The sequence below is a fragment of the Haliotis asinina genome, chromosome 3 (assembly GCF_037392515.1).
Source record: "Haliotis asinina isolate JCU_RB_2024 chromosome 3, JCU_Hal_asi_v2, whole genome shotgun sequence".
In the NCBI taxonomy this organism is placed as follows: domain Eukaryota; kingdom Metazoa; phylum Mollusca; class Gastropoda; order Lepetellida; family Haliotidae; genus Haliotis; species Haliotis asinina.
Window position 1 is genome coordinate 60,868,716 of NC_090282.1, and position 26,502 is coordinate 60,895,217.

Genomic DNA, 26,502 nt, shown 5'->3' on the forward strand with positions numbered 1-26,502 from the left:
TCTTCTTAAATCCTTAGTATGCACTGTCTACCTGTAGCACTAGCAGTAGCTGAGGTATGCATTGTCTATCTGTAGCTGTGGTATGTATTGTCTACCTGTACCAGTGGTATGCATTGGCTACCTGCAGTTTTGGTATGCACTGTCTACCTGCAGTAGTGGTATGCACTGTCCACCTGCAGCTGTGGTATGCAGTGTTTACCTGCAGAGTGGTATGCAGTCCACCTGCCACTGTGGTATACATTGTCTACCTGCAGCAGTGGTATGCATTGTCTGCCTGCAGCTGTGGTATGCAGTCCACCTGTCACTGTGGTATACATTGTCTACCTGCAGCTGTGGTATGCATTGTCTGCCTGCAGCAGTGGTATGCAGTCCACCTGCCACTGTGGTATACATTGTCTACCTGTAGCAGTGATAGGTATAGTTAACCTCTAACAATGGTTAACACTACCACTACTGAAGTAGGTTTACATAGAGTATCAGTAACATTTTAACAGTTGTGTAAAGCACATATCTGTTCTTCCTGACACAGACACAAGTCTATGTGCTTGCTGAAGGAGGAAGCAAAACAACCACAACTAAAGGTCACAAATACTTCTTTTTGAAGTACAATTTTCCTCTAATTCAATCTAATTTAAGAAGTAAACCCATGTCTTCATTCTCCATCTAGTGCTATATTTTCCATTATATAGAAACAATATCACAAGCGAGAGAGAAAGGTCAGAGTTCATGCAAGAACAACAATAGAGCTTGGAATGTCTACCATCCAGTGCATGTATGTGGGTAGGAAGGAGGAGTATTAATGCTATCAGCCTCACACGTCCTCTATACCTTTCCTCCCATCTCCTACTCCATACTCGCACGTCCTGGACAACCCCTTCCCCAGCACAATTCCCATCCCCCTACACTGTACTCACATGTTCCCTACAACCCCTTCCCCAGCACAATTCCCATCCCCCTACACTGTACTCACATGTCCCTAACAACCAGCTCCCCAGCACAATTTCCATCCCCCTACATTGTACTGACATGTCCCCTGTACTGCCTCTCCAGGACACATCCCATCTCCCTACACTGTACTTGCATGTCCCCTGTATTGACTCCCCGGCACAACTTCCATACCCTTGGCACGTTTGCCAATTTCCTTTAACATTATAAATCTGTGTGGTAACATAAATATCTGTTATGACACTTTGAATTGGAAAGTCTTGAGCCATAATCTTCTTCTACAAATACTAATTTCCTAATCATGGTCAATTCGCAAAGCTCTTGTTCAAACATGGTTGCTTTGCAACTGTATTGAATATTTTAAACCAGATCAAGCATATAGAAATTGTTTCATAATTCTTTAGCAGAATATGTTAACAAATATCAAATGATTTAATGGCACTCGCTTGTTGAAACTGTTTCACACTACTCAAAATGTGCACCTAATGTTTAAATTTCAGCTAATTCCAGTCTGGACCAGTAATTCAATCACTGCCAAAGGGTTCCAAAAAACGCAAAGGAGGTAACTGTACAGCAAAGTGTGTTGTGTGTGGCATCATAGATGGCAGGGCCATCAGTGTCCACTGGATCTGTGGAAAGTTACAAAGTTTATACTCACTCTTTGTTTCTCAGCATCCACATATCGCAACCCAAAGTAATCCTTTTCTACCAAGCTGAGTTTCTCGCATACTCTGTCAAATAGCCACTGTCCAAGTGTGTCTTTCTGTAATGATAGACAAAGGAAATGCTTACAAAATTTGTGATATTTACAGTATTGACAGTGTCTCAAAGGACAAGTCGTAAGCCAGAGTCACATCATGGCATATTCAAAACATCAAGACATGAAACACTAACAACCGAGAATAATCAAGTAATGTAATGCCTCTTCAATAAATATGAAACATACAAACATTAGCTGTATTTAGAGCTATCTTGATACAAAAAGTTTCCGCAGTAGACACTATCATATACACAGCAGCATAGTGACAAAAGCACAAATATTCCTTTACTAGGTAGGAAAAAGGAGAAAATGGAAGATACTTGTTAGAATTGTTCCCCTGCTTGAAGCAAAGGCATGTATTAGGATTTTATAGTAAAGGCTATTAACATGGCAGATGGAAGTCATCTTTTCACAGCTCATAATAGGGTTGAGTTGATGTTCAATGTGTCACTTGACAGTCTATATCCAGACAGCAGCAATATTACTGAACAAGTTGTTAAGCAACAAACAGTACGGCAATAACTACAGATAACCTGACATGTATGCCACAGGATTCAGTTACACTCAAGGGTTCATTTTTACCTGTAAGGCAATAAACTTCACTGCATGACAGTGTTGTGTCGTAATAAACATGTTTACCTGTACAATCAGCCAAGCATGAACTGTTTTCCTCTCTACGTAGATAAAATTTTTGGCAGTATTTTTCAGGTTTTAGAAATGAGAAATGGCTCAGACCTAGAGCTAAACTAATATTTAGTCTCTGAATATGTATAACTTTCATGGTAAAAAACAAACCCATTTAAATTGAGCAGAAGCCCCTCTAGCTTCCTTTAAGTCTTTAGCATTGCAGGAAGGGTAAGGCAGTAGGGAAAATAATGTGGTTCAGGGACTGTGAGACACACTGAACTAGAGCCTTCAGATGATACCAGTCTTAATGAAGATTGCTGTCAATGGATGTTAACATATCATATATCCTTAATAATAGCAACTTTCGATCGCTCCATGCAGACTGATAATTCTGAATACAAATGTGTTCAGGTCAATAAACAAATATAATACCTCACATTTATCTTCTGTTTACAGAGTTATGGGGACAGATCCAGGGCTAAGTGGTGATTCGATGCCACCATTTGTTTCAACAATCTGAATATTATTGGAATATTCTTCTCTCCTCTCAGTTTGAGGCTTTACATTCCTGATATAATATTATGACAACAACAATACTGTCTGTCACAGTTCAAAACCTATGTGTCATGGTCCACATACTACAATTGTCATAATACATATTATTCATAGCCAGCATTTCAGACACAAGAACAACATACGTTTTCTGCTACATTACATATTATAACACATGTTCAGCTTATTTCCAAAGATATTCATGTGATAGTTAAAACAATATAGTCCACAAAAATCATGAATATATAAATATATTAATAATATCCCATTATCACAATGCTATCAAGACCTAATACAACAGATGTGCATTCAATGCCATTCAGGGCCCCGTTTAATAAAGCTATCACCGCACTATGACTGTTGTATTTCCTATACTGTAACACAGACTTATCACAGTCATAATGCTATTACAGCTTTGAGAAATAGGGCCCTGTGGTTATTGGCCCGTATTGTTCAAGAGATAGTAGTATACTATGTATCATTTACATTAGTTATATGGATCCATGTGATATGAACTTTTACGTCCTTGTACTTCTCAGCCAAGGTCGGTCTGACCCAATAATGCCACAAAAACATGCTTATGGAAGTGCAAATTACCTTTCCAGATACCTAAGAACACCCTTTGATGAAACATTTTCTGCATATGTACTACCAATAACATGCTGAGATTGAAACTATTTTTGCAGAACTGAATTAGGCATTTTTCTGCAGAGACACCCTGATGATGCTGTTATGTTGACTCTTGATGTCAAGGTAATATAGAAGTCTTCGGGAATAGGAAAACCTGTGCATGATGGAGTCACATTGTTTAATGAGGTGTAGCCAAAGAGACCTGCATAAGTGAATTGCGCTTTGAAAAGGGAAAATTAAAAACATGTCCTATGGTAACTACAAACAAATCCCTGATGATAGTAAGACAAGAACTGCTAGGAACAGCTGATTTGAATCTCTATGAAAAGAACACTCTGGTAACTGACGGTAAAATACGATAAAATTATCTTACAATGCAGGCAGGTAGATTTTGAAGCATTCAAATCGTCAAAAAAAAAAAAAAAAAAAAAGCTTTAAAAGGAGAATGCTAAAGTTATCTCCCCTTGCACTATCAACAATTCTGAAAACAAACATGTAGCTATACACACTGCAATGCTATGAAAAACATATAAACCAGGGGTTCAATTATTTTTATAAAGGGAATCACTTGCCATACTGACGAGATGCGATGAAACAGTTTACTGTGGGAGGCTGTACGAGGCGATGGCAACTGACATCCATCGTGACATCGGTTACATTGTGACGTAATGCAAAAATGTTAGATTACAAGGGGACAGACAGGAATGGCGCAGTGACGTCAACACACAGTGACGTAATACAAAAGTACACATTATCGTCTGATAAAGCATTGTCGGCGCCTTTGATCTTTCACCGAAAGCATCTTAGAACTCTGATTATTGCTATGTTTTGTTTACTCTTAATGTTACGGGAGGAATGTATATTGGCATAATCAAAACTGATGTTTATGAAACTATGATGTCATATTATAGATATGAGAGATAGTCTTTCAACTAAATGTCAGCTTGATATTTAATTTTGTAGGCATTACACAACCTGTCCCCGTCTATTTCCTCGTTGTGGCTTTTGACATATTATCACCACTCTATTGACAAATGCATTGCTTCATTCATTAGAGCAGCTCTGCCAGGAATATCTTATTATTCATCTCCCTTATCATTAATATGTACATTCATGGAAGCTGATTGGATGACTACTTCTAGCATCATTCAAATCAGGCTCAAAGTTGTATCAATGAACAGATCCAGGGCCTGTCTCCCAAGAGAATGAAGATTTAAAACAGTGGGCAAATGAAGATGCTGTTTCCATTACCCTTTCTGCCTACATTCAGACTATTATACAAATGTGAACTCAGAGATAACAAACATAAATAATAACCATTAAAATATTAACTCATGATTCAAAATTGATATTCATTAGTCAAAGAAAAAATAAAGCTTGTATTTTTCTTAGGCTGCTGGAAGTTGATCAAATATTCATCACATATAATCGTCCATGGAAGTATCACACAACATGGACTCTTCACGATGTGTTTACATTCACTTGATCATGGTAATGGGGCCTCACATACTACACACAAGATCTGATACAACAACAAACAGGCACGGCTAGCTGGGGTTGATGCAGTGAACCATCTACCAAGGTACTGACAGGGTTATCTCCCTTGATCTCTACTGCACTCCCTGCACATGTAATCAAACATTACAGACAAATGTGTTTTATATTGACAACATTCTCATACACAGGTAATTACCGCTTGTGCTCCCCTCATAGAATTTATGTCTTTGTAAGCATTAGATATTTATTTCTCAAATATCAAGTTATGTTTGCAATTTGGTTGGTCAGTGAGTGCAAGAGTGTGTATTTTGGGATAATGTCAACGCTTTTCAGTAATAAGTTATAAGCAATGTTAATGGCATATGCGCTGTGAGACCTGAGAATGAGAGTCACATTACAGTTAAGGGCAACATTATGTGAATGAGTGAGTGAGTGAGTGAAGAAGTGAGTGAGTGAAGGAATAAGTAGAGGGGGAGGATGCAGGCGAGGAAGCAATTTAGGCTTAAAATTACATTGGCAAATGATCATGACACTAAACTGTCTATGAGCTATGAGTGATTGAGTGAGTGATGTAGGATGAAAAGGTGCACTAAAGGTGTATATCCCTTACATAAAAGTGTTGACATTAATGTAGGACCTAAGCTCAAAGAAATGCAAATCTTAATTCTTGTTCCTCACAAGCACAGGAATGATCACAGAATCTGTGAGAAAATAAGGAAGGATCTGCCACAAAGACTCATAAAATGACCATGCATGATTACTGTTCACATACAATGTACCCCAAGCACAGGGAAAGTCACTGAGAATACTGCTGCATTAGGTTAAGATTAAAGAGTGTAATTGCAGAAAACAATATTTTGCTTCCACAAAAGGTGGAAAGAGTTTGCTTGTCATTCCAAAGACCCCAGGTCCAATTCCCCACATGGGTACAATATGTGAAGACCATTTTTGGCATCCCTTGCTGTGATATTACTAAACACACTGTAAAACTAAACACATGCACTCATTCAACACCAGGTTTAATGTGCAATGAACATAATTATAAAACGGCACAGCATCCTTCAAACTTAAATGATAGTTCATTGTCCATTTTCTGAATATTGACCTTGTCAATAATCTGAGAGAGGTGCAAGCATGATCCTATAATACTTTGACATGCTACAAATAGGATATCTGGCACCCTTCTCTTGGCAAAGCAAGTGTCTTGGTACATGGCCCTGTCCCAGGGATAGGTTCCTGACCTCATGATAATGTTCAACATATATGAAGTGTTTCACCACTAACACCATGGAAGGGGAAATGAGTTGGCAGCAACACAAAAGAGGTGATTATATCGTAGATTGGGAAAACACACAACTGACATCTAACAAACATGTTCCTCAGTAATCACAAGCTGCCATGTTGGCATCCTTGCATGACACAGTGTTTCCGACATGACAAGTACATGAGCATCTGCAAGTCATTTTCCTGACCTATGTGAGCCAAGCAAAATACATATCATACACTAGTATACCCATACATCATATATACTGCGAACTATAAAGAGTTACATCGTGTGATGTGTCTCCCATACATCATGGCAGTCTTTCATCTCTGAATTCATCAGCCACTCTACCTATGATAACTATGTGCTTTTTACCATAAGATGCTCATCACAGGCTGGTTAGTACCCAGAGCTGTCACCATGTCAACAGGTTGCCTGGCAACAACATAACATGTGTAACCAGCATTTGCTGCCAATTTGCTAGTCTGTACGAAAAAAAATTTAAAATTACAGACTTGACATTATTGATTTTTGGACGGTTTACAACTCTGCCTGATTCTCGCTGAGGAGCAATGTTTTACAACTAGACAAACACAAAAAACAAGCACATTTTTCACTGTTACTTCGAGCAGCAAATGCACACTGCAAATTATCCAATAATGTATGGATTTCCATGATGTTTTCAGGGTTCCAGATATTTCCAAGCCTATTTTAACATTTTTGTTACCTATGGTAACCACATCTTTATAATATTACTGAAGATGAACGGTTTCATGAATACCTAAGAACACCCGAGACCTGTGTTGGGTGTATGAATTAATCGTTCAATGGTTGATCCTCACTGAGGTCATTCATATGCATTTTATGGGATAAAAATATAGCAAAGATCCTCAACATAGCAAACAAATTTTGACACAAATTTGGATAATATGAGATTCTACTAGCTGGATATTATTCCATTTCCAATGCAACAGTGTCATCTCTCGGAGTGCCATTCACAGCATAAATGATGACGGGATGTAAATAAATGTAAACCTGTGGTCAACATTCTGAACACTATCAACGGACCTAGATAACCCAATCCATTTAGCAGTCTTTGATTGCTGTTACTCTATCCCTTCATTTCGATAACAAAACACTTGTATGAAGAATGGGTTTAAGTATGTAAAACAAATGCCAGGAATCAAACTCTGATCTGCAGCCTGCTGAGCCAACACATGGCCCACAGATTTACTCACTTCAGAACTGTCAATGAAATTATGACCATGAAGTTCATTAATGCCAGAAAAACCCTTACCCAAAGCAAAGTGGTTGTAAGAAATCATTATTCAAGTGATTCAAACTTCCAGTATTGACAACAGCTCGATCTTACTACGAGACAAGCATAGTCCATAAATCACAGCTACTTGCTGTCAGTGGAACTTTGGCTAATGATTGACAGTACTTAACACATATGCTGAGCTACAAGATCTATATTTCTGGGTAGACGTCTGCACGAAGTGGCTGACTCATTCATAGCTGACTTTGTCAACAGTATCTGAGGCAGCTGTGCATCTTATCACTACCAAATTTAGCACAATTAACCTTGTTCAAAGTTGGGAGGTTTCTGACCTCGAACAAATGGTAAATTCATTACAATATCATTTATTGGTGTCTGTATTGTCACTTACTCCAACTTTTCTCCTGATATACAATATCAATAACATATCAGGTATGGAACCATCAAAATGAAAAGGTTTCTCCACGAAATAGTGAGGGAGTGAGCTGTGTTGAGTTGTACACAGCAATATCACAGCGGGAGACACCTGAAATGGGCTTCACATCATCTCCAAGTGGGATCATTTGTGAACGATCTACAAAACCTGTATAAGAGAATATGGATAGTAATACAATAATTGTCAAATGTAAACAGTTGACAAAATCATCAGGTTGACAGCGAGGGAGCAAGAAAAAATACAAAATAAAATGAGATTGAACAGGATATAAGTCTAATTGGCACATATGCAAAATGTAATGGTGGGATCATTAACTGTAACCAAACGAGGCTCCAGTAAAATTAGAAAAGCACTTCATCGATAAGGAAGGATAATTTAAATGGGGTCAGTAGCATAGACAACAGTAATAAAATGTAAGGGCCATATGACTGTATCTTCCTGTTCCTGTTGAATTCTGGACCCTCCGGATGTATCACTGCACTTTCAAAGTGAAAAATACCGATTCATACATGGCCACAAGTCTATTTCCATCCTCCATAATCCATATATATGTATCTTCGTCACCATGAAGGAATGTACATATTAAATACTTGCATACTCGTCTGCAACAGATGGAGAACCACTATAGATTTCTCTTGGTTCCTATTGTGCCCTAACATTGAATTACCATACAACCATCACTGTCAGCAAGAAATTCACAATCAACACACTGGTTTAGCAAGATTTATTCCATACCTTCACTTCAGCTATTTATTCAAATCAAACTAGTTGTCTAAGTCACAAAGTACAGTTCACTTTGATACCTTACCGTAAGTAAACTGAAGGAAAAAAGTAAGGTAACACATCCCAGTTTCTTGGCATGCATGGTATTACACTGGATGTAAATCAGGAACTATAGGCATACTTGTTCTTTCATGTGTTCCCTGATTTGTTACCATGTGTTTGACACTGTAATTACATTAAATATACAGTATGGTTCAAAATTATTGAGAATAGCTAAAGCATTTCATATTATTAAACGAGAACAAATCAGATAATATTGAATGTATTGTGAAAGTGAACTGACCTTTTCATGTTGTGTAGGTAACAATTTAATATTTTATCAAGTCTCCTTGAGCTTCACGGCACAGTCTAAGACGGGTAGGCATACTTCCTATCAGAGAGGTTAGTGTCTCGTGAGTTATGCTGTCCCAGTATCGGACCACTTCTCTCTTCATGTCTTCAATTTTTGTCAACCCCTTTTGATTCACACATTCCTTCATCATCCCCCAAATGTTCTCAATGGGATTTAAGTCAGGACTATATGCAGGAAATGGTAATGCAGTCACATTTTTGTCCTGAAACCACTGCTTGGCATGTTTTGCGGTGTGTTTAGGATCATTATCTTGCTGCAAAATCCAGTCATTTCCATAAAACACATGTGCACTTGGAAGGAGAAAATTATCTAATATGTTAGTGTAGCGTTGACTTGTCAGATTTCCCTCAAACACACACAGCGGGGTCGTTCCTAATAAGGATATCCCTCCCCATACATGAAACTTTGGGCTGTATTTAGGTCGTCGATACAACGGTGCTGACGCAGACTTTGTCCATATTTTCACATTATTGGGATATACCCATATTGAGCTTTCATCAGTAAAAATCACATTTTCCCAGTCAAAGTTTTCATGTGCCAAACACCACTCAACACGCCTGTCTTTATGTTCTTGTTTCATGAGAGGAGAAGGAATTCCAGTCTTTTTCTCCCATCCAAGATCAATCAAATTTCTTCTAACTGTAGATTTTGATACAACTGTTGATCCCCTTTCTATCATTTCATACCTGATGTTGGATATGCTTGCCCTTTGCTTTTTAGACGCTAAAATTCCCAGCCGGACGCGATCTGAGAAGTCCAATCTTCTGGGTCTCCCTGCTCCTTTCTGGTGCCCAAAATCCTTTCCCTCTTTAAAATTCTTCCTAATCCTATACACAGTAGAAAGAAGAGTTCCTGTTCTCTCTGCCAATGTATTTACATCATCAATTCCTTGATTACACAACTCAAAAATCAACCTTCTTTTATCTTCAGCAGACATTGTTGACAGTGCTGAGGAAAAAGACGTCTGCTACAAATTCAGGGGAGGTAACTCTAATTGTACTATACTCAGTAGGCCAAGATGAGTTACCTCCCTTATACCATTACTTAGTTTTAAGTATCAGTGAATCAGTTGAGGTGTTAGGACAGCTCAAAGTAAGAAGACAAATTCTCAATAATTATGAACCAGACTATATGTGTATGACGCAAAACAGTTTCTCTTGTACCATTTCCTATTTAAACCTTCTGTTTAAGACTATATGTTAAATCCCTGTCCTTCTCATCTGTCTGCCAGTCTTGAAATAAAACTTTTACAAAAATTACAAAACATATTGTCAGAGACACCCCTTGGCCATTATTTAATAACATGTGTCAGTATGTTTAAAACGCGCCATGTTAGGAATGGCCTGCAGCATTCCAGACAGACTCGTACACAATTACTTAACAAATGCATATAACCGTATCCCAAATAGACTGATCTAGACTCAAACATTCATATATTACCAGAGTATGAAATAGTGTCTGCTGGTTACATGGCGGGTTTTCAACTTTATTTTATAGCCTGCCCTGGGGTCCAATACGTTTTCCAAGGGTCTACATTTGACCATATCACTGACTACGGGAAATATTTCGAAAATAATTTACAGTTCTGATAGGTAGAAGGAGTGTGTGTAGTTCATGGTCAATCAAACCATCACTTCCACATATCAGATCCTATTTTTAATACAGGTAACAGGGCCAGCACCATTTTTCAGTCATCAGCCCTGTGGGCTTCCTAGGTTTTTATAGGAGTTTCCTACAATGACATTGCAATTGATGTACAGCTACAATATTGAAGAGATCAGCAATAAAAAATCCAACAAACATTAACACAGAAGGTACTTTCTCACACCAGCACATTCTGCTTTGACAAGAAAATCTAAACATACAGTGAAACGCAGACAGAGATATTTAGCAATCAATATTTGTATCAAATACTGCCAGCAATGAACAAGAGGTTAGAGGTGAGAAAACTATTTCATACTACATACTGAGACTCTTCTTGTCCAAGTTTATTAAGTCAGACACACAAAGTACCTGTCTCATCATGTCAGATGGGTTACACTGCACGAAAATGTCCCATATAACTGTCTTATTGTCAACATATATATATATAAAAAAAGAATAATAAATTCTACAAAATTCCAAGAGTGACATTTACGATTAAAGATGGAAATGTTCACTAACTATAACCTTATACCAACGTTACATCAAAATACCTCCACATCTGTCATCAATTAGGATGGAAAATGTGCTAAAAACACAAGTCAACATAATCTTGTCACCATTTACACATCTGCCATTCAAGCAATAACGACGACATTATCGAAGTGTGATAATGTGATAAATTACTTCTTCAACCTAACCTAACTACTGTAGCTCAGGGTAACCTGCCAATCTACCATAGTCCACGTCCCGATTGCCGACAAAACCTGTCTTATTGTCCTGGATGATTGGTGTGTATGTGGGTGTCGTCTCAGTCTACCACATTCAATCAATGACAGTATTTATTTGCTGAATAATAATTACACACCCGCATGTTTACAAAGACTTGCTGACACAGTAGCGCCATAATGTAGGTGATCGGCAGGATTAATACAGAAAACACCTAAAAGGTGTTGAGTGGGGAAGAAGAGTTTTATTCAAATTCAGATAAAATCATTTCTGAACATTTTCACTGAGCAGGTAGCTCATCAATCATTTGAAAAAGGCAGAATCGAGCTGAACCAAAAATAAATACAATGTAAATGACACAGTAACTTAGTGTAATGCTGACAATATAACAAATCTCATTCGCGTGGTTTGTTCTTACTACATATGTTTTTATTTACTGTTAACTAACTGTTGAGTATTACAGACATATAAAGACAGGTTGTAAAAATACAGTCTGACATTATGAGTGAAGTCCCAAGCCCTCAACGACTGCACAAAGTTGCTACGGACCTATTATTACCCAGAATCCTCTTTTAAGGCGTGGCAACATAATATTGGGATAACATACCCAATAAACAACCATATTGTGATACGAACAATTAAACACAGTAGCAAATACTATTATAACTACAATATATTATATGGTGGGATATTGTCTATAATTTGTTTCCCAGCTGCTTGAGTTTAACCCTTGTTGGGCTGTAATGCCACGTGCATCTCCAGACCAGACAGGAAGTTATCACCAAGGTGGCTCGTGCGGCGCGAAGAATCGATTATCTCATCTGTGATATTCCTTTCTAGAACAGAAATTACACTGCTTCAACTAACAATGTGACATTAGGATCACTCACAGCTCTAAACATTTTGCTTTACTTCCCTAGCAACAGAAATAACTATGTGTGGTTTCCAAAACAATCCATCCATTTCTAAATACTTGAAAAAAATGTGACATTAAAAATTCAGAGGAGAATTTGCATTCATTTCAACAGCTTTAACATGTTCTTGGCAACAGGCAAATATGTTGTTTGCTTTGACTCACTGGTTTCAGGAAAACAGCACACACTTGCCAAACAGTTAAGTTGATTGTGCAGACATATATATCACTACTTATCCATGTCTGCATATTAGTAAAAACAACAGGGTGTTTCTTCAATACTCTTTCTTTTAAAAAAAATGTTTGCATCTCTTATCATTTGTGTCATATTTCTTTTTCCTCTGTAGAGACTTGTGGAGCTGTGCTAAAATTCAAGACATCAGTTACTTATTTATTTCCAATAAAGCAGGTTAAGAAATCAACATCTGATGAAATTTTGACTACAATACACTTTAACTCACGGGTGTAAAATAAGCTTTTAAGTTTGCAGTCATAAATAAAATTTTAAATTCTCAGGTAAATATGACCTACATTTTTAGGATTGTTTTGAAGAGGGTACAGTTGGTGCAGAAGACTTTACAACAGGCAGGTTCTCATGACAGACTGAGAGATAATCAAGGGGCTGAAAACAGTCTGTTTGTGGAGTACGTTACCCTTCTCCAAACATGACCAATATGCAACAGTTTTAAGTAGACCAACAGCATAGAGCCTCCAAGATTCCAAGATTCCACCCAGTCTGACCCCAAAACTGCCCAACACAAACCCTAAAGATGACTTAACAACACGTGGTTAATTAGCCTTGAGTAGACACGTTGTGTACCTCTTACCAACTATTGGTAAAGATCTGACAACAGCACATTCGATAGTAATTCAATAAATTACTACAATTGCAGGCTGTCTACAGCAGCATTACCATGGTAACTAAATGATTTATTAAGAAATATGACCTAGGCCCACATTCAGTCGGAAACTATTCAAGCCAAATGGACAGTTATCGATGTTCAGCTAAATGCCATAGGATTTCTTTATATCACAATGCAATGAATATTATCAGTTGGACTGATGTTTTAATATGGACAACTGTGCCTGGTCATAAGCACCAACATAGAGCTGTCTTTGTTATGCTCTAACTTAATCATGATATTTTTGTAAAAAAATCCTTTTAGAAATTAGACCTGATATTTCAAGTGAAAGTGAGTATCTTTACGAAGTCACTAACTGGCCATACCATTACTCGACTCAATACTGTTGGTAACAGCTCTTAAAATACAAGAACATTAAACCTGTTCTCCATTGTGTGTGTGTGTGTGTGTGTGTGTGTGTGTGTGTGTGTGTGTGTGTGTGTGTGTGTGTGTGTGTGTGTGTGTGAGAGTGAGTGAGTGAGTGAGTGAGTTTTTACACCCTTTCAACAATATTCCAGATACATCATGGCCTGGGAGACCAGAAACAGGCTTCACACACTGTACCCATTGAGGGAATCAAACCCAAGTTTTCGACATGATGAGCAAATGCTTTAACCAGTAAGCTACCTACACAATGCCCTTTATTGTTATGAAGACCATATGGCCAAAGAAAGCAGTATAAAACCTTAAATGGTGGGACCCAAGTCAAATACTGTAGTTATTACATGCCACCAACCAGCATTCATTCACACATTAATTACAGCTAGCGATTTAACATATTAATGCATAGGTCCTGAGTCATACAAATTGATCAACGATTCAAACAATAGGCAGATCTCTCACGGTCACATTATTGGCTAACAACCAAAGAAATCCTCCACATACACAAAATCAGTCGGCAAAGAAATAATCATGACATCTGATGTTGTTATCGTGAAGAAAAGTCTGCCTAATTCTGTAATAATTGGTTATAACTAAACTCTGGTTTAGTCTGTGTGGGTAATTGCCCAGACTATTGTGTTTAGCTCCAATTTGGCTGGAGTGATGGAATCCATCAAACACTGGCTGCAGCAACTTGTCTAATTGTGTGATGAGGTGTGAAGTCAGCAGTCGGTGTGAAGTTACATTTAGTGCACCTCCACGTGTTGGAGTCATACCATACACATTGATACATATCACAGATGTACACATTACTGCAATTTGAAGATTCAGTAGGCACTGCCAGCAACGGAATGCCAGCAAATACTGAAAGTGGCAACAGCTGTCTTGTGTAACTCACTAGCTTCCAAGTAAATAAATCACTGAATAACTTTCATTGGTAGGTCTGAACATACAGTCTGGACTTTCCGCCCTCCATCCTTCAGAAAATTACATATTCATCTGTCAATGAATTCTCCATATCAAAATAACTACATATGTTGCAAACGTTAGGCGGTTGAAAGCTGAAATCACTTGTGGAATCAAGCCAAGAGGTGGTGGTCGAGAATGAGCGGCTGCATCCTCTTGTGTGTTAGTGAGGGAAGAATGTTTATACCTTCCAAGCGTTATTTCCACCTATCACAGAGAACATGTCAGTTACTCTGAATGACAGGATCATTTGATGCCCCAATGCATACGCTCAAATCTAACTGCTCCCATAAATCAGGAGACAGGCAGTTAGGAATGGAAGAAGGATATGTAAGGCGGCTCATCTCCAGCAGATGTGTATCGATAGCAAGACTACCAATAATTAGTCCCTGAGCAAGATGACCAGGCATCACAACTTCAACTGAGCTGATCAATATACAGGTCACTTCAAGATAATTTGGGTCACTTCAAGATGCTGTGAGGAAGTCCACAGAGAACTACAACAGTTTCACTGAAAGTACAATGTGAGAACTAGAATTATTAGACACCCATTAGTTTTTTTGAGTTGACAAAAGAAGTGACATAAATTCAATGTCATGTGGCCGATATTTGATATTGTATTTTTACAATTATGTACATATTAGTTTTAACTCATTTAGCAATTTTATGAATGTTTGTATATTAACAGTTTATTGCAATTGCAGAGATATTACTTCACATTTGTATAGTTATTCACAATTGTATAACAATCACTTTGCATTCCAGGTATAACGTTCTGTATTTATAGTAATGAATGCTTTACTATCAACAGGTATAACATTTTGAAACAGACTATACTCAGTATTGTCAGTCAGAAACATATCTATTAATAGCCATGAGGTCAGTGCTATCCTAGTTTCATTAAGGGTGGTTAGGTAGGGTCATTACATTATTATGTGCCCTTAATTGATCCAATCTGATTGGATCATTCAAACTCTTGTCCTCTTTCACTAACCCAAGTGTTCACTCCACTCTCTTTGCCTGCAATGACAAGACATTTATAGCGTGCTGGATAATACCATCTTAGAACACCACCAAAGGTCAGTTTAATCTTTATATCAATTAATTAGTGTGTATACCTTTAAATGCTATATTGTTGATGTTTATGTGTTAATAAAAGCTGTAATTTATGTGTAAATATAAACTGCAACTTGTATGTATTTGTACAAGTTAGTCTCGGCGTGTTAGGGTTACAAAGCTTGCTAGTAATTCAATAATATTTTAGTGTGTAATATTTAATATGAATTCAAATAAGTTATCCATTTCATTGAAGGGTTTTCAGTCTTCCGTGAGTAAAGGTTGCACTTTTGGATGGTTGATTGATTGATTTTATATACGAGAGAAAGTATGGTGTGTGTGTGTGCGTATGTATGTATGAATGTGATAGAAATTTGAACTAGTTATATTATGTCCTAGGCGTTGAAATGGTAGAGTGTATATGTTTAGTTTACGTTATCCTAACTTTAACGTTGATCATTGTTTATACAGATTATACGTGCGATTGACTGACTTGGCGGCTTGACAGGGCTGCACTGTGTACCCTAGTGCCATACACCGGGTAGGAATGTATATTTATGTTGTTTTGCGTACTGTATATACTTTATCGGGGCATGTTTACTGTATTTATATGTCTCCCTAACTTAATATTCATGGCAATTACGATCGCCCTTGTAGTTTATATGTAACGATAGTATTTCACCTAAACAACTCCTTTTACAACTCCTGTATATATTATGACTTATGTATTTCTTGAATCATGTGTTGTTTCAGGGTGACGTTATTAGAACGGAATAAATATTCTCACACCCGTAACCAGTGTCCTGGAGTCATTATAATCCACGCACAAACCCGGTTACAAATTGGAGCCCCCAGTGAGGACTATCATTCCTTGAGATAGTACAGCCAGAGAGGACAGTCAACAGAGTTAGCCAGTCAGCAGATTCCGATCCAGGTGATCATAGCTCTATACAGATCGTTGTGAAGACTGTTTTAGCATACCTGGACTGTGTGGTGCACCTGAATTATGTGGACTTTCTAGAGACGCTCATATCATCGATACTTGCATATTGTACAGTTGTATACCATTGTCTTGGTCCCCCATTGCTGCAGCTAGGTTGTTTTGGTTTTGTTTTTTTGTTTACAGTCACATTGCCGGCTCATCATGTAACACTTCCGTTGATACCAACACATAGTTATTAGATACTTTATAGTATATTTCTTGCATCCTACCAAAGCCAAGCAATAAAGATGTGATTAATTCTGTTCTTAGTTGTTCACTTGACACCATACGGTGTTTGTGTTTCATTTATACTTGTTTGCCTCTACCATAGTCATTGATTTCTTGGTGTGGTTGTGTGTGGGTAAGTGATGTAGTTTGACTCTTGTTTGCACCATAAAGGTATTCTTTATACTGGTTACAATTGCCTAAATAAATATTAAAATAAAATAATCTACATACATACAACTGTATTGCCAACCAGTATTAAAGTTAAGTTATAGTACATAACTGGTAAACCAGTCATATAATCATATAGCCAAAAACAATAGTTGACCAATTGACTGCTGCACCACTGCACTTGCCCTGTCCTTTGCACATTAATACTTACTGTCTTCGTATATCTCTCATATCTAACTGGACAGTATGTGTTAGTGGTTGATATGTTGGGTTTGTACTCGGATCAGTATATTCAGTGATATTTAGGTCAGTCTAACTTAGTTTCTAATTGAAGTCACATATAGTTATTTTGTCCAGTAGTGACTTAGTTTGCAGGAGTCAACTTTTGGGTTTGGAAATCGCCGCTTCCAGTCTGCTGTTCTCAAGTTGATGTTTGAAGACAACTTATTTCATTCCAGGCATGATGCAGAACATTACTAACTTGTTTTTTCTTTCAGCTTCTTGACTTGCTGATGGGCGTTTACACATGACTCCCTTCTTTAGAACGCTTTAGTGTTCGCTTTAGTGTCGCTTTAGTGTTAGTGTTTAGTTAGTTGGTTACCAGTAGTAGTTGTTATTGAATTCCATCAGTAACATTGGTGCGTTGCTTACATCCAGTACATTATTACCACAGGCAATTCTACTCTGTGGATGTTATATTTCTCTGAAGGCACTCATTTGGATTAACATTTTGCTTTTGGTTTAGTAACTGTGGGTTACTTTGGGTAGTTACCTCTTTCCCCCTTTCTGAAGGCATTATTCACCAATAATATCGCTACTCTGCCTATCATAACTATGGAGTTCACTCAAGAAGAACTCAAGAATATGCTCACCATATTTGAGAAGATGGGAATGTCACCAAAGACTGATAGTACGGAAGACTTCAAGACTTGGCTCGGTGACATGTCCAAACAAGAAGGTCCATTGCAGGGGCCGGATGTCAAACCACCCCCTCCATCAGCATCGGCCAAGGCAGAACAGACTCCAACTGCTTCTTTTCACTATTTCCCGAAGATACCCTTCTTCAGTGGAGAAGTAGGTAAAGACACTCCCTATGACTTATGGCGCTTTGAAGTTGATTGCCTACTCCAGTCAAAGACCTATCCACATGATGTCATTCTGCAGGCTATTAGGAAATCTTTGAAAGGAGAAGCTGCTCTCATAGCCATGAAACTCGGACGAAATGCTACGGTTGAAACCCTGTTAACCAAGATGAAGAGTGCCTTTGGGACCTTAAGAAGGAGAGCTACTCTTCTGTCTGAGTTCTACAGTTGTTCTCAAAGGGATGATGAAGACGTCACTGCGTGGGGTTGTAGGCTTGAGAATATGTTATACCAGATAACAGAGCACCGGTCTATCCCAGAGGATGAACAGGACGAGATGCTGAGGACTCGCATGTGGGATGGACTCAAGCCAGGACTGAAGAGTGTAGCTGCTCACAAGTTTGATGCCATCACCAACTTTGATGATCTACGACTTTGTTTGAGGGAAACAGAATTTGACTTGAGGAGAGACAAGTCCGCAGTACCTGTGAAGAAGCAGTCAGCCTCAGCTAAGATGGTCAATACCTTGAATCCATCTGGTGTTGCTGCAACAAAGGAGGAAGTTACAGATCTTAAAGCCATGATGGAGGAGATCCGGAGGGAGGTATCTGAATTGAAGGAACAGAGTCAGGTTCAGGCACAAGTAAATCAACAGCAAATACACAATCCACCCAGTGCCCAAAGAGTTTCCAATAAATACCACAAATACCTGGGAAATGCGTCAAAGTCTAACGTTGAAGATGCTTATCCCAGACACCCTCTGTCAGCAAAGGACAAATACTTCACCCCTCCATCTGCATTTGGATCTTCTAGATCATTTACAGGGGATCAACAACAGCCGAGACAAGATGTCACTGACGTACCTGGGTCGTCATCCGGCCTATCTTCAAACAGTTACCCACAAAGACATGGACCACCTAGATGTTACAGATGTGGATATCTTGGCCATATTGCGCGGGGATGTCGAGTCAGACTGGATCATCTTAGGCACCCTTTAAACTTTCCCAAGCCTATGGGGAAGGGCCACCTATAGGTTTACTTGGGAGCCCTAAGGATAAGCAGATACCCGGCAGATTGGTGGGGACAGCCAATGAAGTGGAAATTGCGATTGACAGTGTACCAGTTAGCGCTTTATTGGACACAGGAGCCACAGTATCAGTACTTTCAGAATCATTCTATCTTCAACATTTGCAACATATTCCCATAGAGCCACTGGATGATGTCTTAGATATCGAATGTGCAGGAGGAGAATCTCTCCCGTATAGAGGATTTATAGAAGTTGGTGTTACAGCTGAAGGTAGAGGAGTCGCCACAAAGGAGGAAGTACACTGCTTATTCCTGATTGTACCGGATACAAGATACAATGCTCGTGTACCGGCTTTGCTTGGAACAAACATTTTGAGATATCTACTTGATGACTGTAGGAAGTCTCACGGACAAAGGTTTTTACAGAAAGCGGATTTACACAGCCCATGGTATTTAGCCTATCGGAGTATGGTTTTGCATGACAGGAATCTCTCACGTAATGGCGGCAAGCTGGGACTAGTTAAGAGTGCAGAGGCAAGGAATGTCGTCATTCCCGCAAACAGTAATGTCGTCATTAGAGGATACATTGCAAGAGGAATCAGGTCACCGACCGTTTGTGCCCTTTTACAGCCAACTCTACACTCATATTTACCAGATGACGTAGACATAGCCCCTACTCTAATTTCATATGATGGATTACAAACAGATACAATAGAGGTTCATGTCTCCAATATTACAACCAGGACAGTTGTAGTACCACCCAGATCTCTACTTTGTGAGATACAGCCAGTCACGCTTCAAGGTCCACCACCTGGTTTGCCAGTAGACTCTACCACACTTCTCGACCAAGTGGAGATTGATAAAGAGGGACTTACATCAGATGAATTACAGGCAGGACTGGATGTCATAATGAAGTTTAAGGACATTTTCTCTAAGCACGCTGAAGATCTTGGACACTCTGATATAGTTCGTCATCGGATAGACCTTGATAATCCCATTCCTTTCAAGCAGAGACATAGGCGTATCCCTCCAGCCATGTATGATGAAGTTCGGACACATCTACAAGAGCTTCTATCATCAGGAGTCATACGGCCATCACATAGCCCTTGGGCTTCTAACGTTGTCTTAGCAAGGAGGAAGGACGGACGTTTAAGGATGTGTATAGATTTTCGCCAGCTAAATAATCGGACAATTAAGGACTCTTATGCTCTGCCACGCATTGAGGAATTATTGGACTGTTTGGGTGGAATGAAATATTTCTCGGTTTTGGATATGAAAAGTGGATATCACCAAGTTGAATTAGAGGAGGCACATAAACAGAGGACAGCATTCACGGTTGGCCCCCTCGGATTTTTTGAGTTCAATAGGATGCCTTTTGGATTGTCAAATGCACCAGCCACATACCAAAGGTTGATGGAGCAATGTCTAGAAGGTCTACATCTCAAGATATGTCTGATCTACCTGGATGACCTCATTATATTTTCAAAGACTTATGAAGAGCATGTTGAACGGTTGGAATTGGTCTTCCGGAGACTTGAGCAGTGTGGATTGAAGCTTGCACCTAAGAAGTGCAAATTCTTCAAACGCAAAGTCCGATATGTGGGGTATATTGTCTCAGAGGGGGGAATTGAAGCTGACCCAGAAAAGGTGGACAAAATCAAAGACTGGCCAACACCAACAACACCAGAGGATGTTCGACGGTTCCTAGGGTTTGCTGGGTACTACAGAAAATTTGTAAAGGACTTCTCAAAGATTGCCCGACCTTTGTCAGAGCTTATGCCCAAGACTGGATCCAAGAAGTCAGGTAAACAAGCCAAGGGTGTTGATTGGAATTGGGGTCTAGTTCAAAGTGAGGCTTTCCAGACACTGAAGACCAGACTTACTTCACCCCCTGTACTTGGGTACGCTGACTATTCACAGCCTTTTGAATTGCATACTGATGCGTCAACACATGGTTTAGGTGCTGTTTTGTATCAACGACAAGATGACAAGCTTCGTGTCATTGCGTATGCCAGCCGGAGTTTGAGTCCATCTGAAAGGAATTATTCAGCTCATAAACTGGAATTTCTGTGTCTCAAATGGTCTATCACTGCAAAATTCCATGATTACTTATATGGCCATCACTTTGAAGTTGTAACTGACAACAACCCACTTACATATGTCTTGACCACAGCTCGTCTGGATGCCACAGGACATCGATGGCTTGCAGCCCTTGCAAGTTACAACTTCAGCATAATATACAGACCAGGAATAGCTAATACTGATGCAGACACACTGTCTCGTTTACCACACTGGAACAGATCAGAATCAACGGAAACCATTCCTACGGACTCGGTTAGCGCCATCTGTGGAACTATTCACACAACCAACCTGGTGGAGAGTTTGTCTCTATCAGCTTTCATAGTTGGAGATGATGAAGTGACAGAAGACAGATGTGACCTGAATGCAAGGGACTGGAGAAGATTGCAGGCGAAGGACCCTGCCTTAGTTGAGATCATTCAATATCTCACAAAAAGGACGAAACCAGATCGATCTCGCTACATTGGGGACAAGGAGATGACTACATTGCTGAAGAATTACCATCACTTCAGGCTGAAGAGAGGCGTGTTATACAGAGTAATCTGTATTGATGGAGCTTATCAGGAGCAACTGGTCCTCCCATCTAAATGTCGACAAGCAGCTCTGCTTAGTCTACATGACAACATTGGTCACCCAGGCAGAGACAGGACAATTTCCCTCCTGAGAGACAGGTTTTACTGGCCAGGGATGACAAGGGACGTTGAACTCCATCTGCAGAACTGTCCAAGGTGCCTGCGTCGAAAGACAGTTACTACAAGTCGTGCTCCACTCGTAAACATTCAAACCTCACAGCCTTTAGAGCTAGTGTGTATGGATTATCTCAGTTTGGAGCCTTCCAGAGGTGGACAAGAACATGTTCTTGTAATTACGGACCATTTCACACGCTATGCTCAAGCATACCCAACCAAGAATATGACAGCAAAGACCACAGCTGAGATATTCTTCAATAACTTTGTAGTCCACTATGGGCTACCAAAGAGGATTCACTCAGACCAAGGTGCCAATTTCGTTGGGAAACTGATGACCGAACTATGCCATTTGTTGAGAATTGACAAGTCACGTACCACCCCTTATCATCCTATGGGGAATGGGATGTGTGAACGATTTAACCGCACTCTTTGTAACATGCTCGGTACCTTGGATCCAGACAGCAAGAAGAATTGGAAGGCACATGTTGGACCGTTAGTCCATGCTTACAACTGTACTCGCCATGAGACAACATCACTATCTCCATTCTTTTTGATGTTTGGGAGACATCCTCGCTTGCCAGTCGATCTCGCTTTCGGACTTGATATCGAGCCATCAAAGTCTATGTCAAGGTTGGATTATACCAGATCTCTTCGAGAGCGTCTCAAACATGCCTATGATGTAGCTTCCGCATCGGCTAAGAAGGCCCAGTCAAAACAGAAGACCTATTATGATCATACAGCCAGAGCTGCCATATTAGAGATAGGAGACCGTGTACTGGTGAAGATTGTTGCTTATGACGGGAGACATAAGTTGGCGGATAGATGGGAATCAGATGTTTATGTCGTTTTGGATCAACCTACTCCTTCCATCCCAGTGTTTGTTGTTGGTAAGGAAAACGGAGATGGGAAGAAGAAGACTCTACATCGGAATCTGTTGTTGCCAGTTGGGTCGCTTCCAGGACAGGAAGTACCAGTTCAAAAGCTGAGGAAGTGCGGTAAAGCTTCGCCTGCATCTAAAACAGATCCACTAATGGCGAAGTCCAAACCAGTCCCAAAGCCACGGAAACAGAGTAAACCTTCACTTAAACCTCAGCCAGCTCCCGTTGCATCTGATGATGGAGAAGATAGAGATGGAGATGAGGAGTTAGTCAGGATCTGTGAACATACTGTGGATACGTCAGTGTTTGCTGGCAATACAGCAGACAGGCCAACTGAAGATGAAGTAGAACGGGAACTAGAATCGGGAGACAATATCGTTGTCACAGAAGAAGTTGATGATATTGATCATGTCTCACGTAGACAGAATCCATCTCAAGAAGAAGCTGCTGATGCTGATCATGATGCCCATGGACAGACACAATTTCAAGATCATCCTATGACTGCTGCAGATACAGAGGAGGGACAGCAAGCTGCAGCACCCCAGAGGCAGACTCCTGCTCCCCTACCGCGGCGATCTACACGGGCTAGGACACAGCCAAAGTGGATGTCAGGAGGAGAATTTGCTCTCTCGGCAGTAGCTCAACCCGAATGGCTTGTGCGAGCTAATTATCTTAGTTCACTCCTAGCCCAGGGTGTATTTGGCAGCCAACAGCACAGAGCATCAGATGCTATTTTGGATCTCATCACCGGTAAAGACAAATGACGAGGACGTCATTTCTTTGTGGGGGGGAAGTGTGTGGCCGATATTTGATATTGTATTTTTACAATTATGTACATATTAGTTTTAACTCATTTAGCAATTTTATGAATGTTTGTATATTAACAGTTTATTGCAATTGCAGAGATATTACTTCACATTTGTATAGTTATTCACAATTGTATAACAATCACTTTGCATTCCAGGTATAACGTTCTGTATTTATAGTAATGAATGCTTTACTATCAACAGGTATAACATTTTGAAACAGACTATACTCAGTATTGTCAGTCAGAAACATATCTATTAATAGCCATGAGGTCAGTGCTATCCTAGTTTCATTAAGGGTGGTTAGGTAGGGTCATTACATTATTATGTGCCCTTAATTGATCCAATCTGATTGGATCATTCAAACTCTTGTCCTCTTTCACTAACCCAAGTGTTCACTCCACTCTCTTTGCCTGCAATGACAAGACATTTATAGCGTGCTGGATAATACCATCTTAGAACACCACCAAAGGTCAGTTTAATCTTTATATCAATTAATTAGTGTGTATACCTTTAAATGCTATATTGTTGATGTTTATGTGTTAATAAAAGCTGTAATTTATGTGTAAATATAAACTGCAACTTGTATGTATTTGTACAAGTTAGTCTCGGCGTGTTAGGGTTACAAAGCTTGCTAGTAATTCAATAATATTTTAGTGTGTAATATTTAATATGAATTCAAATAAGTTATCCATTTCATTGAAGGGTTTTCAGTCTTCCGTGAGTAAAGGTTGCACTTTTGGATGGTTGATTGATTGATTTTATATACGAGAGAAAGTATGGTGTGTGTGTGTGCGTATGTATGTATGAATGTGATAGAAATTTGAACTAGTTATATTATGTCCTAGGCGTTGAAATGGTAGAGTGTATATGTTTAGTTTACGTTATCCTAACTTTAACGTTGATCATTGTTTATACAGATTATACGTGCGATTGACTGACTTGGCGGCTTGACAGGGCTGCACTGTGTACCCTAGTGCCATACACCGGGTAGGAATGTATATTTATGTTGTTTTGCGTACTGTATATACTTTATCGGGGCATGTTTACTGTATTTATATGTCTCCCTAACTTAATATTCATGGCAATTACGATCGCCCTTGTAGTTTATATGTAACGATAGTATTTCACCTAAACAACTCCTTTTACAACTCCTGTATATATTATGACTTATGTATTTCTTGAATCATGTGTTGTTTCAGGGTGACGTTATTAGAACGGAATAAATATTCTCACACCCGTAACCAGTGTCCTGGAGTCATTATAATCCACGCACAAACCCGGTTACAGTCATATAAACTCTTCTTCATCACTGTTTGCTTCATGAAAATGACAAGGCTATCTCAAATACCACACACCTGTGGATACCCTTTTCAAGCTGATATCCCCTGTTCTAAGATTCAAGAAATTATACATTTCAAGGTTGAAAGATAAAATACTTGAATGACAGAGCTGACTAATCTGATACAGGGCAAACTGAGTAGAGTAAAACTGTAACATCCCAATGCACATGCACCTATCATACTTCTGTATCACACCACACCCATAAATAAAACCATGGCAACTAAAAACACTCCAATGAGCCCAAATATGTGAAGTTTCATAAAAGAAATTTTTTTCAAAATCTCTTCACACTTTATTCAACAATTACTACAAAAATGTCTGCGATCTAATACCACCTTGAATTTATACTCTTCCAAAAGGAGCCTGAATGTGCTGCATATTGATCAAGTTAAACGCCTTTGGAGTGGACAAATGAGGTGTTGGTCATCTCATACATAACATAATAACCACCTCCTAGGAGAGCACTAGTTCCTGTGTCTACTGGTTCTCATTATTGTACAGACAACAACCTTCTACTTCAGAGCAGTTGTTTTCACCACCACTCGTGTATTTTCACAATGTGCTGGAGAAAACATCCTATAAAGGCCTGGTTCTGATCAGTAACTAAATCGATCGGCACTCTGAATGGGTGGAACTACAAGTATATTTTATCAATACATTACAGGAAGCAACTATTCAGGCTCCGAGTGAAATATTCTGTCAGTGACTTCATTCAAGGGCATTTCCTTCTAAACTTCTAATGCAATAACATGATTACTTCCCTAAGTTTATATACGGAAAATCCTGTTTTGGCAGTTTTCTACACTGTTCACTTCAGTAGGTCAATAATTAAAACTAAATACTATTTCTCCCACGCAAAGTAAATAATATATAGGTGGTCTGAATTATTTGGTACCACGTTACATAAGAAAACTTTCAGTAACTTCTAATGAATTTTCCTTTGAATAATCTATTAAGCCATGCACGCCAAAGGCGGCCATCTTGGTTCTCCCTGGTCATTTGCTGTCTCCGGAAGTATCAAAGTGATAAGATTCAATTGATTGCTGTGGATTGATCCGCCACTAGCACATACAAAGTAGCCTGTGGGTACCATGCCATCCATCCAACATGTGGCTCATTCATGAACTGGAAACGCTCACACGAAAAATGAACTCCAGTATGTTGGGGGGTATTATTCAAGCTAAAACCTTTCTCCCTTATCAATGAGTCTGCTACACAAGACATGGCACAGTGTTGAATAAGTATGCAGGAAGTAACCACTAAACAATTTGTTTCCAGTTGCTAATGCTCGTTTTATTTATTCACAGTCGAGTTGTTGAATGTTTTCTATCAGGAACACGGTTGATGGCAACAGCAACTTAAACATAGTTAACGAACTTGAAACAAATTTCCAAGATGTTCACTGCTAGGAACTAACACAAGTAAAAGTGGGGACCTTTGAACATATTAAGAAGTTTAAAAATGAGTGTAAATCAATGCGATATTTATTTTATTAATCAAAGATCAA

General features: G+C 39.1%; 3 protein-coding genes across 15 annotated transcripts in view; 2 read left to right on the forward strand and 1 right to left on the reverse strand.

Annotated features, from left to right (window-relative positions):
* Window positions 1–26,502, reverse strand: part of LOC137278260 (FERM domain-containing protein 5-like) — a 93,537-nt gene that overhangs the window by 42,500 nt on the left and 24,535 nt on the right. For all 12 annotated transcript variants that reach the window (XM_067810494.1, XM_067810490.1, XM_067810496.1 and 9 more), the window contains exon 2: window positions 1,604–1,708. In XM_067810494.1, coding sequence (XP_067666595.1) covers window positions 1,604–1,708 — 105 coding nt within the window. The remainder of the gene's footprint in view (window positions 1–1,603; window positions 1,709–26,502) is intronic.
* LOC137276955 (uncharacterized) lies at window positions 15,685–19,312 on the forward strand. Of its 2 annotated transcripts, XM_067808610.1 has the most exons (3): window positions 15,685–15,736; window positions 16,185–16,254; window positions 16,467–19,312. In XM_067808610.1, the coding sequence occupies exon 3, from the start codon at window positions 17,926–17,928 to the stop codon at window positions 19,204–19,206; it is 1,281 nt and encodes a 426-aa protein (XP_067664711.1). In that variant the 5' UTR covers window positions 15,685–15,736; window positions 16,185–16,254; window positions 16,467–17,925; the 3' UTR covers window positions 19,207–19,312. The 2 variants fall into 2 exon arrangements, with proteins under 2 accessions (XP_067664711.1, XP_067664710.1); XM_067808609.1 differs by lacking the exon at window positions 15,685–15,736 and having other exon boundaries at window positions 15,812–16,254.
* On the forward strand, window positions 22,296–23,609 carry LOC137277239 (uncharacterized). The gene has a single exon (XM_067808903.1). The coding sequence runs from the start codon at window positions 22,299–22,301 to the stop codon at window positions 23,607–23,609; it is 1,311 nt and encodes a 436-aa protein (XP_067665004.1). The 5' UTR covers window positions 22,296–22,298.

What these genes read in the sequence shown, in the direction of transcription:
- LOC137276955 (XM_067808610.1), top strand. Translation starts at nt 17,926, where the DNA reads ATGGAGTTCACTCAAGAAGAACTCAAGAATATGCTCACCATATTTGAG.
- LOC137277239 (XM_067808903.1), top strand. Translation starts at nt 22,299, where the DNA reads ATGACCGAACTATGCCATTTGTTGAGAATTGACAAGTCACGTACCACC.